The sequence below is a fragment of the Rhyacophila brunnea genome, unplaced genomic scaffold (assembly GCF_057557595.1).
Source record: "Rhyacophila brunnea isolate RB1 unplaced genomic scaffold, BYU_Rbru_1.0 scaffold_20, whole genome shotgun sequence".
Classification (NCBI taxonomy): domain Eukaryota; kingdom Metazoa; phylum Arthropoda; class Insecta; order Trichoptera; family Rhyacophilidae; genus Rhyacophila; species Rhyacophila brunnea.
In genome coordinates this window covers 11,861,840-11,877,368 of record NW_028232860.1, presented here as the reverse complement: position 1 = coordinate 11,877,368, position 15,529 = coordinate 11,861,840, and the positions used below count along the sequence as shown (strand labels likewise).

Genomic DNA, 15,529 nt, shown 5'->3' with positions numbered 1-15,529 from the left:
GAAGTTAGGCGTATCCGTCGGACTTAATTCACCCATCCACACCTAACTTCACGTATGTAGTCCAAAACCAAAATAAGTAGGTATGTGACACTTCAAGTTGAGGAATTTGATAAACGTCAAAATGGGGCTTATAATTTCTTGCGCTTCTTCAATAGGGGCTTGTGTTGTTTTATCTATCATTTATGTTGCCAGTCTTTACATTTGGAACTCGCCGCACAGCAGGTTTTCATCGCCTTACTATTTATTTTGCTTTATTATCAATATGCAATGTTCTCGTATCAGAAGGGTTTTCTGTCAATCTCCTTATTTAAAATCTGGTACTGTGTGGGTTTAAGGACAGGTTTTTATAATTCAGATAACACCAGCATCTATCGTCTTCCTTATTCCAAACTTGCAAATTTCAGATAACACCAGCATCTATCGTCTTCCTTATTCCAAACTTGCAAATTTCAATTTGTCTTACGTAGTTTTCCTGAATAGTTGCATGAATATTATCAGAGTTGTGTTAGGTTCAATATTTTTATTTGTCGGTGTCACGATCATTTATACTGTCTTCAAAATATAGCATGACGCTAATTAAAAAAATCTTAACAGTAGGTTAACGCACACAGTTGCCTACTTACCAATTCAATGTTATTAATAAACTTTATCCATTATTATAACAAAGCCTAACCTCAAAGCCGTCCAATACCGATTTATAATGTTATGGCAAACAGTGAAGGCCATGCGTTGCTTAGGGGCGGCAAATTAAGGAATGAATATTTACTAGACTCTGTCTTCTATAAGCTGGCGTGCAGTTCCCCCCCCCCCCCGCGCTTCAGCATTCATCACTGCATTCCCTCTCCTTCCCTCCCATTGAAAACTCGCAACAGTCGAATGCGATGGCACAATGCTCTCCGTCCGCGAATGACGTGACGTGAATGCCACCTTATAGAATACAGACTCTATAGTTACAACTTTTGAAAGCAATGTCAGTTTTCCATCAAGCGGACGATGTGGACGCTTCATTAGAAAGTACCGATATATCAGTTTAAAGAAATCACAAGGGGGGCCTTCAAACTTGTCAGTGCCTCAGACCTTCACGTACTGAGAACCGTCGCTTATCGCTCCTGTAGTATCGCTGCAGGGTGAGGGCGGGTCGACTATAGTAATGGAATCCGTGGGACTATGTTGTAATCTCGAGCGACATCCGGATTATGTCCCAAACATGTGACGCATTTCCTCACCAACTCCATCACTCGTGATATGGTCGTAACCAGTGTACTCTTAAGATTCAGCAGAGATATAGGTTCTCGAAACTCACAAGCAGACTCTTGAACTTACATCATACCCACGTTAAATAACCAACATTTAGTCTTCACAGAATACTGCAGCGACACCTCTCTGTGCAACCTTGGTTGAACCAGATCCAGATGAATAGAACTATTTTAATTATATGATTAAATTTATGGAAATACAGTAGACTCCCGATTATCCGGGCTAATGGTGGGGAGAGACGGCACGGATAAACAAAAAACACGGATAATCCGAAGTATGGTTTTTTATTTTAGGTACTACCTACATTTATTATACATTTCTAAAGCAGACAATTATTTTAACATGTTTTATACTCATTATTAGGGCCCGGATTTATATGCTAGTGCATGTTTTGTTAGGGTGTATGCACAGCTATGAGAGTTGCACAGAAATCCGTTTTGAAAGACGCAGAATCCAAAAATAAAATTTTATTGTGCATATAAATGCATATTTGAGACATTAGTGCATATTTCATTAATAAATGCATATTTTAGGGCTTTTGCATTTATAATTTTAGTTTTTTTTTAATTATTTTATCAAAATATTACTAAATTAGGTAGGTAGATAGTTTAGATGCACTTGCATTTTTAATGGCATCCCCGAGCTGTGGATTTATCAGAAAAAGTGAAGTCAACTCGGGCGGGCACCTTTATTTAAATTTTGCGCAATCACCTCTGTGGACTTGAGAGGTCGTTTTCCGCATATAAACAAAATACTTACAGATATGCGGAAAATTTAAATGCCAGAGCACAATATTGTAACTTTTTTTCTGAGAAAAAAAACAGTAAATATATAGTATTTAAGAATAGTACCTACCTAGTTAAGTAGTGTGTCGTTTTCGTTTTTTAAAGTTGTGTATAGTTTAGGTACATTGCATTTCTTATTCAATTATTTGTACTTAAACAAACTATTTTGAAAATTGTAATTGATTAACTTTATATTGATTATTTGTGTTTTTTGTTATTGTATTATATTGATTGAGATTATTAATTTGTTATTCGATTTTTTATCAGTAATATTGGGTGAAGTGGGTACCTATTTACAATTTTTAACTGCATATTTTAATGATTTTAAGTGCTTATGTGCATGCATATAATCATGTTTTTTGTTGCATATAAATCCGCTCCCTACTCATTATTTATTACGAAAATCTGTGATTTTGATTTGTTTGCAGGAATCTTTCTAATATCACTTTGAAATTTCCTAAGCGAGGTTCATGTTTCCGGAAGTAAGAGATTTTTTAAAAAATTAAATTCATGCACAGATAATCCGCACACGGATAACCGGGAGTTTACTGTTTATGGAACCTGTTTAATTATTATTATTTGTAAATTACTTTTACCAATACTGTTAATGGAACAGGAGCCAAACCCTGAGAACTGCATAATTATTTTGTAATCGATACCAGAACCCCATTAAAGTATCATATTACCAACAATTCTATGCATTTTTTGTAGGAAAATGTACATTTAAATAATATATAGTTTTCGACTTCGAATCATTCATTAAAAGGTCGAATATAATGCCATACTTACCTATGTAAGCATTTCCAGAACGCAGGTATAAAAGCCGATGGCCGAGATGGACAATGATGGTGTTCCAAATTTATTTTGTCAGAATCGTACCCTGCAATCGAACCAAACCTTTGAAAAATGTAGGGCTTCGACAGCTCTGGTATTTACATGCTTTGGTCAAACATGCAGGTATTATACTCGTAAAATATACATTCAAACCGGACTGTGGAGTGGAAGTAGAGATTTATGGTATTTTTGACAGAGTTGAAGTCATCAAAAATCTACTAACTCAGACACCTTTTTTTGTTTATAGATTTTATTAATTACTTATGTTTTTTGTTTATATAACAGATATTATTTGTGCAAAACAGATGTTGAAGGAAACCTTTATCTATACCACAGAAATCACTATCTGGTAGATGAAGGAATTTTTAACATCTTTAAAGCTATACCTCAGTTGAGACACGGTCTAAAAAGATTGTGGCTAGGCGATGCGCTGATTGCGGGTCGCGGGTGCAAATGACGCATGCCAAACGAAATATAATTTTTCATATGAATCCAAAATGCGTCCATTTAATGTTCTGTTTATTGTTCTATTAGTAACAATAATAATATATTCATTCACATGTTTTCTTTTTAAAGTAAATGGGTAACGTTTTTAGTCATCTTTACACGATTTAAGAATTAATACCCCCGTCGCCATCACGAAACAAATTGATGTGCTCCCAGCTCGATGTTCTCTCTCCGAATGGCAGCGAGTCCAAAATTTCTTCGCGCCTATAGTTGAAAATTATTTGCCGTTTCACTGATGTATCAAAAAGGTCAAAATATTGTTAAAATCAGATTCACAATCACAGTCGTATTTGGAGGCAGAGTCAGTCAGATTCATATGTATGTTTCTTTAATTTGTTTTTTTTTCATTTCAGAGACCACCCATCGACAATAAAGCGGAGATTTGTCAGTGTGGTCGTAATGACAGTGATATCACCGCTTTTTCTATGGATATGTTTATCCAAAGAGAGCCTTGACAGAGGTACACTATTCGAACAAATGGGTATCAGGACCGCTGGGATAATTCAGGCCTCTGTTTTACCACTGCTTCTCACCATGGTGCTGTATTTGGGACCTCTTAGCATGTATGCAATTTCTGGAATGTGGAAAATATACGCAGGTAATGAAATATTATCGAATAGTTTCTAAAGGCAAATCAAAGTGAAATCAGTGAAGTATAGCCATGTCTCACATCCAATATCGTTTTGTCTGCGACACAGCCCAAAATCAAACTTTGTAGGAATGTTGCATCCATGTTACATCTCTCGCCCTCATACATAGCCGCATAGTGACAGTGACACTTGCCAGCTGTCAAAACATCAACGTCGTCAACAAAAATTAAACGACATTGCACAAAAATCCAATGCAAAATCAGACGCCAAGTATGCGAAAATATTTGGTTCATCCATCAATTAGGCACATATCAATGCCTAGTGCATCCATTGTCAAAATATATATTGGTGCACTCATCGGCCATGGTGACTGGCGAGTTTGACGTTTGAATTAGAAATGGCTAACTCGTAGCGTCTGCGTATGCGTAACTGCAACACTAAGGATGTGCGACATGTGGTCCAAGTTACGTGAAATTTGTTGCTAGCGACACCACCTGTTTTTTTTTCAAACTAAAATGTCGCATTCCAGCAGTATGCGGAGAAGATCCATTAGGTTACGTGTGTTTTGTGAATACCAATAAAATCCCATTGACATATTCGACATGTTGCAGTCAAGACGAGTTTAAATATGGGAGCTGGCTTAAAGCTGTACATAAGTTATGAAGTGATGTGGCATTGCAAATGTATCGCAGTATTAATACACAATAATTATATAATTTGATTTTTTTTATTTTCCAAGGGCAAGGATTGAGTTTTTATGCCATAATGCCTAATTATTATACGATACGTAAAAATGTATTTCACATCATGCCACTTAGCAAGATGTCGCATGACTGATGAATCTGACACACAATTATTGGACAGACATTGCGGAGTAACATTTTCAAATTTATTGTAAATAGTTCCGGCATATCCAATAATTTATATTTTAGTGATATAATTTCGAAGTCAATCAAAAAACAAAATATTTCATAAACAGTTAAATATGATTACGATTTTTTAGATATATAAAACCCAATGATGTCTTATATGTCTTCAATATTTCAATGCAAACTTTTGATGTTTCATTTGAGGTGTGTTATAAAATATCCTCTGAAAGTTGGATAAACAATCAAATGTACAGTACTCTCTCAGTAATCCGCCGTTCGATTAACCAACAACTACTATAATCCGCCGTTATTACAACGTTTTTCTTAGCTCGTATTCTTATTTCTCCGGTACAAATCTTGCAATCGATTTTTAACTAACTTCCCGACTAGCTAGACATTTGAAACTTTTAGAATATATCAAAACACAATGCCAATGCATTTTTTTAATACTTTTAGCCATCTTTAAGTAGAATTGAATTCATTTTCAGTTAATTCTGTGTTGTATGAAAAGTTATTTCGACACCATTATTGGTTGCTAGGGTCTGGGGTCCTAGCAACTAAATTATTAATATATACGTGCGTTACTATGGAAATCAATATGACATGTCAAAATGACATTTCAGTATTATTTCTATCAAGTACAAATTTTTTTGATTGTTTAAGCTAGTCAAGTCAAGTTTATATGATTCAATAGAGAATTTAAAAACGTTGTATATAAAAAGTTCTTTTTATCTTGTAATTATTTAAAATCAAGCTCTAATTCGCTGGTATTCATATGTAAAATTCAATAGTCTGCCGCGTGTCAATATCAGCTGTCTGCCGTCGTATTTAATCTAGCTGAGCATGGAACAATCTACTGAGACAAGCAATAATTTAATCGTGAAAAAAGCTGTGGCCCTCCATGAATCAAGATGATGAAAACTGGGAACCGGAAGACTTAGTTCCATTAGAAGAATTGATTCAGAGGGCGAATGAAAACTAGAGCTAACGCAACATGTTTTGAATGAATGGATAGCGGAGAGTTCTGAGGGGTATGCGCCACTTCCGACTGACGAGCTCGTAAACACGTCAAGAAGAGGCTTGGATTCTGAGGATGAAGGCAATAATTGTCAACCGACCGCAGCTCGTGCAGTCAAATCAGAAGATGCACTAGCCGGGACTGACGTGTTACCATTAAATGGGCAGAGGAAAATAATGCAACCATCAACACATTCATCATGTTGCATAAATTATGAGATGACACAATCTTCCAACAATATTCAGAGAGAGAAAAACAAACAACACTGAACAAGTGGTTGTGTTAATTTTTTTATTGTTAATTTGTATATCGTCGCCGTAGATGTCAAGGGAGCCAGAAGCATTTTAAAATCATCAAAGATGCAGTGGTCAATGGATTTAAGCCACAAAACTCTTTTGACTACATTTTTTGTACATTTCAATATTCAGTGGTCAAGAGATATAACACACATAACTTCTAAGATACTATTTTTTTAGTTATTTGTATAAAATAATAAAAAGGTAACACCACAAGGTATATTCTATGTTCAAAGTTTCACCGAAAACAAAAAATATCAAAAAAAAATGTGATTTTTATTTGTCACACAAAATCTTTGCATGCCTGTTTCTCAGCATTATGATTTTGTGGACTGACTCCCTTGACATCTATGGCGACGATATGTATAATTTAATACATAATTGAATTTGATCATAAAAAAACCGTAAGTTGCTAGTACAAATTTCACAATAAAAACTATTACTAAATACCTGTCATAATTTTTACAATATTTTGTATTTATGCACTATATTTCGCCGTTTTCACTAATTAGACACTTTTCTGGTTTTTTGGGTGGCGGATTACTGAGAGAGTACTGTATATAAAAAAATAACCTAATATTCACATAAACATATATCTATCTTTCAAAAGAATCATAATAATTATATTGTTTTATTCATAAGATGTTTGTTATGAAAACAAGTCTTTTGAAACCATACAAATTTTTGTGTTTCACTTGTCAATAAAGCAGAGAGTACATTGACCTTTGATTCCAGTTATGTAAAGCATATAAATACAAAAATTTAAATGCTATTTTTTTTGATTTTATTGATTAATATTTTTATTCTTCAGAACCGATGTACTGGTGGAATGCAGTGGGAGACTTAATTTGGGTCCGAAATCACGTTGTGGCGCCGCTGTCCGAAGAGTTCACATTCCGCGCTTGCATGATGCCACTTCTCCTGGAGTGCTTGCCGCCGATTCCTGCCATCATTGTCTGCCCATTTGTCTTCGGCATAGGTAATATTTTAAGACTGGTCTAATAAAGAGAAAACTGTCACACTGATTTTGAATAATTAACCAGAATATTTTTTAGTGTGGTTGAATTGGTAACTATGAAAAAGTTAATACTTTGTGTATTAGCATTATATTTTTCTAAAACAAGTACAATTAATAGTGATATATTATTTGGTTATATATTCTTTATGAACAAAGTTTATTTGGTTATATTGTTCTATAAAAATGAAGCCTGGATATACGAAATTGAAGCAAAAAAGTACCTCTGATCTGCAACTGATGAAGTTAGTAACAAGTGACTTCATGTAGCAGGTTCATTTGAAGAGAACTTCACGGTTCTACTATTAAATTACACTATAATTACAGATTCATCAATAATTAGTTAATTTCATACATATTTGTATGTATAGATATTACCAAAGGATGTACCCTTTAACCCTTTTCTGCCTCACGATATTATTATGGCAGTAACTGATAGGCCGCAGATTTTTAACGTCACACGTTGAATGTAGAGCGAAACTCTTACTAAAATCGCTGTAATATCGATAATTTGTGTTGTAGTATTTCATAGTTATTCAAACAGACGTCACTATGTGTTAAATTTTTTTACATTATGCAAATCAATCGACAGTGGCTAGTAATTTGAGTTTAAAGTCGGATGAAACAACTTGTGAATTTTGTATGTGCGGCCTGTCGATCATGGCCTCATAGAGCGAGAAAACTCGCTGAAGACATAGAACTGGTTAACAAATTCACAATATTTTATAACGTTTTTTTTAATTGTAAGTCTATCTATGACTGTAAATAAAAAATATTTTTCTTTTTAATTATTTATATATATTTATATGCGTACCTAGGTTAATTAAAATATTTTTAAATCTAAATTATCGTAAAAAATCTCAAATTGTAAGCTGTGTATTTCTCTAAAATGGCACCCCTCAACTCTATTTCTTTTCAAGCTATTCATTAAGGTTGTACCTCAGTTGAGGCACGGTCTAAAAAGATTGTGGCTAGGCGATGCGTGGATTGCGGGTCACGGGTGCAAATGACGCATGCCAAACCAAATATAATTTGTCATATAAATCCAACATACGTCCATTTTATGTTCTGTTTATTGTTCTATTAGTAACAATAATAATATATTCATTGACATGTTTTCTTTTTAAAGTAAATGGGTAACGTTTTTAGTCATCTTTACACGATTTAATAATTAATATGCCCGTCGTTATCACGAAACAAAGTGACGTGCTTCCAGCTCGACGCTCTATCTCAGAATGCGAGCGAGTCCAAAATTTCGTCGCGCCTATAGTTGAAAATTATTTGCCGTTTCACTGATGTATCACCTTAAGGTTGAACCTCTATACAAAATGTGTCTATTTATTTCTAGCACATTTTCACCATATGATCGAGAGGTTAAGAAGCGGCTGGGATCCGATTCTAACGCTTAAAATTTCATGTAAGTGACACTATTTTCTCTTTATTTTGAATATTTTTTTTCCATATTTAGAATACAGGACTGATGTAGCTTTCGCAACAATCATAATTCTCTAATTAAACCTATCCCAACAGACTTAACAAGAATTGATTGACGTTCACTATAACAATGCCCTGGATTTGAATATATATATATATATATTGATTCTAATAACAACATGTGAATTTGACCCAGATGAATGTTTCAAGCCCGGAATCTACTGGTCATGAGGTGAATGACTTAAACTCCGCTTCGGTTATTACTACTACAATACTCTTAAGTTCTATCTTATCAAAAAAAACTATTATTGTTGAACAAGAACTTCTTGTCCATGTGTTAAAACTGTGAACTAACAAGCCCCTCCTGTGCAGTTAATCGCACTTCCATTATCAAATGAGGAATGCCCCCAAATTTATCATTTTATTTTACGCTTCCGTGGTGTACAGATCTATCAATTTACATAATTTGATGCTTTTTATAATAAAAATAGGTCTTATGGTTTATGTACTTATGGTTTATTCCGAAGAAAAGGAGTCACTTCTAAAAAGAGAGCCGATACATTATTTAAACACGCGTTGCTGCCATGACAGGTACGTCACTGAGAAGTCTTCTATATGCGACTACAGCGACTTCCTGTTATCGACGAGATCTTCTTGTCGGACAGTATAAGATCCTATATTTTTGTATAACAGTTTTTTTCTATGCCATTGAAAAATCAATGGATAAGGAATGAATAAGTGTAGGTAAATTGAAATACTCACTATCTGCCTAATACTGTTTTTATTTTCATATAACCACATAATATAACCAGGAAATACAAAATTAATGGGAAATGGCTTACCCTACTGGTGGGCATAACAGGCTACATATCTCAAGTGTGGAAAAATATGGGATAATCTTAAACAAGTGTTAGAATATTTATGTTATTTTCAATAGTTACGTCTAAAGTTTGTTACGTAAATGTAACATGCATCCAATATTGAGTCCCGTTGGCATGCTTTGTTATATTTAGGTTTTATGGCTTGGCCGCAATAAAATACCCTGCTTTAAAGTATTGGTCCACAGCGATGGCTTTTACATTACTATTTATTTATCTGTTCTGTGTAATATACTTTCCGCATTGTAACCCACATAACAATGTGTCAATTTAGGGATGAAATATAATGCATTCATTATAGTGATGAATTTAATTTTTATGATACATCTTTTTATGATGCATTTATTTCATCATGTTGGCAGGGAAAGATAATGAACTCCTTTACCCCGCATCAGCTTTTAGCTGTATTTATAACAAGTTATAAAAATCGTATGATTAATAACTAACTAATAACAAAAACTGATGAATCCACAATAATTGTGCATTAATATTGAATTATTCAATATTAATGCGAAATAAAGTTTTTTTGCGTCAAGCGTAACTGGTTACGTTAGTTTCTTTTTCTATCATATTTCATTTTAATACTAGAGCAATACGCATAATATTTATATTAGCTGATCAATCCTTTTTTGCAATAAATCCATGAAAAATAAAATTGAACCTGTCAAAATTTCATTTTATCACTTTAAATAATTTCTTTCTAAATAAATAAATTATTTCATTTTTCAATTGGTTTCTGTAAATTATTAGGTTTAAAAACACTTTTTTCATTTGATTTTGGAGCGTTTTAAAAGTTATAGACTATTACAATTTGTGTGAAATTGCATATAGAAAATGGATGTAGTTTTTGTTAGATTTTGACCATATGTGGACATATCAGCTTTTTTTAGTAGACGCCTTATAAATATGTCAACGGTGGTCCCTACGTAAACTCGGACATCTTATGTAAAAACGGACAAATACTGTAATTTTATTAAATGAACCGCGTAAATGCGGATATGTTAATATGTCTATCTTTACATTGGACACCAGACAGTCACGTAAACAGATAATGTCAGTTGTCTATATGAGGCGACTAATTACAAAAAACGACAGGTCCACAATTCGATATTTGCGGGAAACAACGTTTTTATGTTTCAAGCTTCAATTATTTATTTTAACGTGAGATTATTTTTTCCGTTGTTTTCTATATCGAAATTAGAACCAAATGGCAACTTGTTTCAGCCGATAAACTCTTAAATGTAATAAATATAGGCAAAATAAAATTGGACATAGCGCTACTTGTACCTCACTTTTTAATTTTGTCCGCATAAGGCACATATTTCCGTGGCAGTGTCATGAATTAACCGGATGCTACACGGATGAGACGCCATTTGCAATATTGAACGTTCCCTTATTGGTTGACTTGAACACGTGCGAAATCAGCCAAGCTTTAAATAGTATGAAACACGGAATTGGCGCTTTAAAATATTTTTTTTGTAGGGTTTTGTCGCGTTTTGGAAATTATAGATCAATACATATTGTGTAAAATTATACAAAGAATACGTGCGTACTTTTTTCTCGATTTTGACCAAATGTGGATCGCTTTTTGGAATTAGACGCCTCATATGTACTCCGTGCCGGTAGCCGTTAGCAAAAGTTAGAGACGCAAGTGTATTATTTTGGAAGATATTTATAATACTTTCCGAATTTCAGGTGCCTAATAGTAAAAACATATAAATTCTAAGATATTTTTTACTTCAAATAGCTCTTCTATTAAATTCCATTTTTGTAGATGTCCAAGTTTACGTAGGGACCGTCGATGTACTTTGTTGTAATTCTTTAGACTATACTTCAGTTGAGGCATGGTCTAAAAAGATCGTGGCTAGGCGATGCGCGGATTGTACAAATGACGCGTGTCGAACGAAATATAATTTGTCATAAAAATCCAACATGCGTCCATTTAATGTTATTTTTATTGTTATATTACTAATAATAATAGTATATTCATTGACTTGTTTTCTTTTTTAAGTATATATGTTAAGTTTTTTAGTCATCTTTTCAGATTTAAGAATATTTTCATCAGACGCCATGACAAAACATATTGACGTGCGGATACCTCGACTGTCTGTCTCCGATTGACGACTAGAGAGAAATTTCGTCGCACTTACTGTTGAAAATTATTTGCCGTTTCACTGAAGTACGCTCTTAAATCCCCTTATAATTAAATATCTGTGGCTGGCGGACCAAGTAGAAATTTATGTTGTTATTAAATGCGCCTCTCAAGATAACCCTTGATGCGGTCCACACACCAAAGCGAATATTCGCGGTGAATTATTCGCCAATCAAGCTCGTATTGGCTTACGGGAAAGAGCACGCTTGCGCGACCGTCTTGCGTCTTGAGTGCGAATTTGCAGCGAATTATTCGCGACGCACAGATTTCGGAAGGGAATTAAGTTATTATCTTACAAAGTTCAATATGGAGCGCTGCGATTGTTTGACGTTTCGGTATCGAGCATTCAAATATATCAATAATTGTATATTATCATTGATGCAATTTGTCTCCAACACTGCCATCCATTCGCATTTACCCCGTCAAAATATCCCGAAAAAAGCACCCGCATCGGTATGGAAGGTCCGGTCAAAAGAGTCTCAAAAAATAGCCAAATATATGACAAATTGATGGCTTTCATTGTATCTTTAGATCCCCTGCGTGCATAAATGTTTTGTTTGTTCATTAACAACAGGTAGGTAGGGAGCATTACAGCGGCGTTGGCTTTTTTCGAGACTCTTTTGACCGGACCTTCCGTACCGATGGCGGGTGCTTTTTTAAGGATATTTTGACGGGGTACTTAGTGAAAATACAAAAATGCAATTTTTCACGTAATTTCAATGGAAAAACCATAAAAAATACATGAAAAAATATGCAATAAAATTACTCAATTGTATGCATTTAAAAAACGTGGTAAAAATGTTTTGTGTTAAAACTTGACGGCCGCTCAAAATCAAATTTCTGACGTATCTAGTCTATGGCTCCAACCAATGCTACCACCTATAATACACTTTAAGCGAATTAGATAAAAGTTGTAGCAATTCTGAAAGCGCTATAGTGTACGTATATTTTTCATATTTAATTCATAAAAATTATACAATATTTGGCCTAAAATATTAATATTATTTACAATTTTAAATCTGGCGCGGAAATAAAATTATTTAGTCTTTGTCTGCGTCGCTATCGCATTGGTGTGATGCCAAACGCGAAATTCGCATCAAATGCAAGCGGTAGCAACAGCGACAGCGGCTGCGTTGCGAATATTCGCGTCGGTTTGTGCGAGCCTTGATATAAGAAGCTTATGTCTTGTATCTTTATTCTGTTTATTTTTCCAGGTTTCCAGTTTATGTACACTACTCTGTTCGGAGCATACTCAGCGTTCCTTTTTGCAAGAACAGGTTATTATAAAATCCTTTTTAAGAAATAATTTTGTTTGATCCACGGTGAATTAATTATAAGGCATTATTTTAAACATAACCTATGGTGAAAATGGGTTTTGTGTGTGTACTGCTTGATTTTTCATATCAATGGGTTAGTTGTGCACAGATATTGTATATACAGTTTCCACCAAAATTTAATATGCGGTAAAAATATTGTACATCCAAATAGGGTATTTGAGAAGAACATAATTGTCTCGTTCAAATACGTAATATGTATGTTCATTTCGCCATGTTTTTCAATTGAATACTAAACCAGAAACACAACAACTATTCACTAACGCATCAATACCTCTGGTCTACTGATTAAGTAAACTACAAGTGACTTCACATTGCAGGTTCATTTGAAGAGAACTTCACACTTCTACTATGACATTCCATTATAATAATTTCAGATTCACCCAATTTGTTATTTACATTCATGATTACATTGACCATTATTTTTGCGTAGAACACTGAAAAATGTGTATGCTGGTTATGTAAGCAAAACAACAGACTTCAAAGCGGAACACGAGCCACTATTTTATTTTTGGGGCTGCACAATAAAAGAAGAAAATAATGAACTTATTACCAATATAACCACTCGTTTCGAGGGATAGAGCCATCACCCAGACAGTAAAAAGAAGTGAGGTTTGAGTCCCTATGTGGTCTAACCAATTTTGCTTTTAGATTTTTTTTATATTCTGTATTTTGAATAAGAAAAATTTAACATTCTCAAATCTTGCGTATATTCAGTATTGAATAAAATAACAATAGTCTTTTAATTATTTTATATAATGTAGGTACTTACCTATTTTTAAAAAAGTGCTGATAAATCGACTCTTCCGTAATTGTGAGTCCGGGCATGTCACTAACTTTCATCGAAAAACTGAAATGTCATTCTGATGTTTCACATTAATTTCCTTGTGCGTTTTTAACATAATGAAACGGAATTTTTGGTAGGGAAATCAGAGATGGCTCTATCTTGAACATCTTTGCTTCAAACGCTTTCACAGGTTGATTATAAAGATAATATTATTTTCTTTGTATGTTTATTCCAGGTCACTTTGCAGCACCGTTCATTGCCCATGCCTTCTGTAATCACATGGGACTGCCGAGTTTCAGTGAAGTCTGGCTGTATGAACCAAAGCAAAGGCTCATTATATTCACATTATATGTCGTGGGCCTTATAGCGTGGTGCTTGTTATTAAATCCCATCACGAATCCATCGTTTTACCATAACACAATCCACTGGAACCAAGAGTGACATATGGTTATATATAGACTGCTGAAACGTGTCAACGATGTGATCACTCCAATATTTCTCATTGCTGTGATGTCGATTTGTCAACCTTACCACAAACATTATAGAATAAACAATATTCTCCCATGCTTACATTATAAAATCATATGCGTATCAAGATTGATTTACGCGGCCAGTTCTGCTATTAGGTCGGACTCAGTTCAGTTGTCAGTCACTAATGGTGTGTCATAGCGATAATTTCATCTACTCACCGCTAAAACTTATTGGCCAGATGCAGGGGTGTCTCTACTTTAAGTGTTCGTATAGACGATCCCTTTCATAATAATACACATTTCTGATATTTGTGTATCGGACATAATAATATACTTCATTACGTAATTACATTAAATAAAATATCTTTATATCAACCAAAAATGTCGTGACACTATGTGATAATTAAGAAAACTTCTTATAAATTACTTGCAGAAATGGGACATCCCATCAACGCCGTATGAATTCCGGCCTACAAATGATTCGAGTGCATTAGCATTAGTACACACTTATTGGGAACCAACTAAATGATCCCCAAAGTGCAAAAGAGAGCTTGATAGATGCTTCTAAATGTGATTAAATAACTGAAGTATTAATAATAATTGTTATTATATATTTCACTTAATTCCTATTTATTTTTAAATATTAATAAAATATTTTCTATTTCGCAATTAAGTATCACAGCCCTATCACTAAATTGGTGATTTCAGCTGCTGAAGACTCACGCATTTAAATATGACTGCATCTGGCCCTTAGGCTAGGCCCACACTAGACGGAAGTTCCATAGCTGAATTTACGTGGCGGTAAATCCGTTACAAAACATTGCAGCCACATTCAATATTCCATGGCAGATTATCAGTCGACTGCCAACGCTTATTTATTTGCGCACGCAACGCCGACTATCCGCCGAATGTGCTGCGTTGCATTAAGTAACATACAATGCAACGTTGCCGATCTGACGCTGACGGAAGATCGGTTCGCGGAGGACGGAGCAAACGCCGATATTGTGCGGCCCGCTGACGGACAACCGATCTTCCGCGTAATGTGCCCGATGACAGCAAATTATATGTAATAAAATGTATTGGCGTTCCGTCGCGCATCTTCCGCGTAGTGTAGCGCTGGCCTTAAACTGAACAGACTTTAAACAGGCACAACATTTTTACATTTTTTTTTTTATTACCGGTGTCATACAAATCACTAATGAAAATAATATACTTTTATTAAAATCATATTTACAATAATTTATGATATGCTTATTTTTATTTATTGACAGAATTAATTTTATTATTGTACCATTTTAATTAC

The 15,529-nt window shown here is 34.3% G+C and overlaps 1 protein-coding gene across 1 annotated transcript; it reads left to right on the top strand.

The window, feature by feature from the left end:
• The first annotated feature begins 50 nt into the window (after positions 1-50).
• Sras (Ras converting CAAX endopeptidase Sras) lies at positions 51-14,697 on the top strand. Its single transcript, XM_085948089.1, has 6 exons — positions 51-222; positions 3,737-3,981; positions 6,968-7,135; positions 8,520-8,588; positions 12,850-12,912; positions 13,992-14,697. The coding sequence occupies exons 1-6, from the start codon at positions 122-124 to the stop codon at positions 14,195-14,197; spliced, it is 852 nt and encodes a 283-aa protein (XP_085804215.1). The 5' UTR covers positions 51-121; the 3' UTR covers positions 14,198-14,697.
• Positions 14,698-15,529: the final 832 nt, after the last annotated feature.

What these genes read in the sequence shown, in the direction of transcription:
- Sras (XM_085948089.1), top strand. Translation starts at nt 122, where the DNA reads ATGGGGCTTATAATTTCTTGCGCTTCTTCAATAGGGGCTTGTGTTGTT. An exon ending in TGGAACTCGCCGCACAGCAG is followed by an intron (nt 223 to 3,736) that starts GTTTTCATCGCC and finishes TTTTCATTTCAG; the next exon opens with AGACCACCCATCGACAATAA. An exon ending in AATGTGGAAAATATACGCAG is followed by an intron (nt 3,982 to 6,967) that starts GTAATGAAATAT and finishes TTTATTCTTCAG; the next exon opens with AACCGATGTACTGGTGGAAT.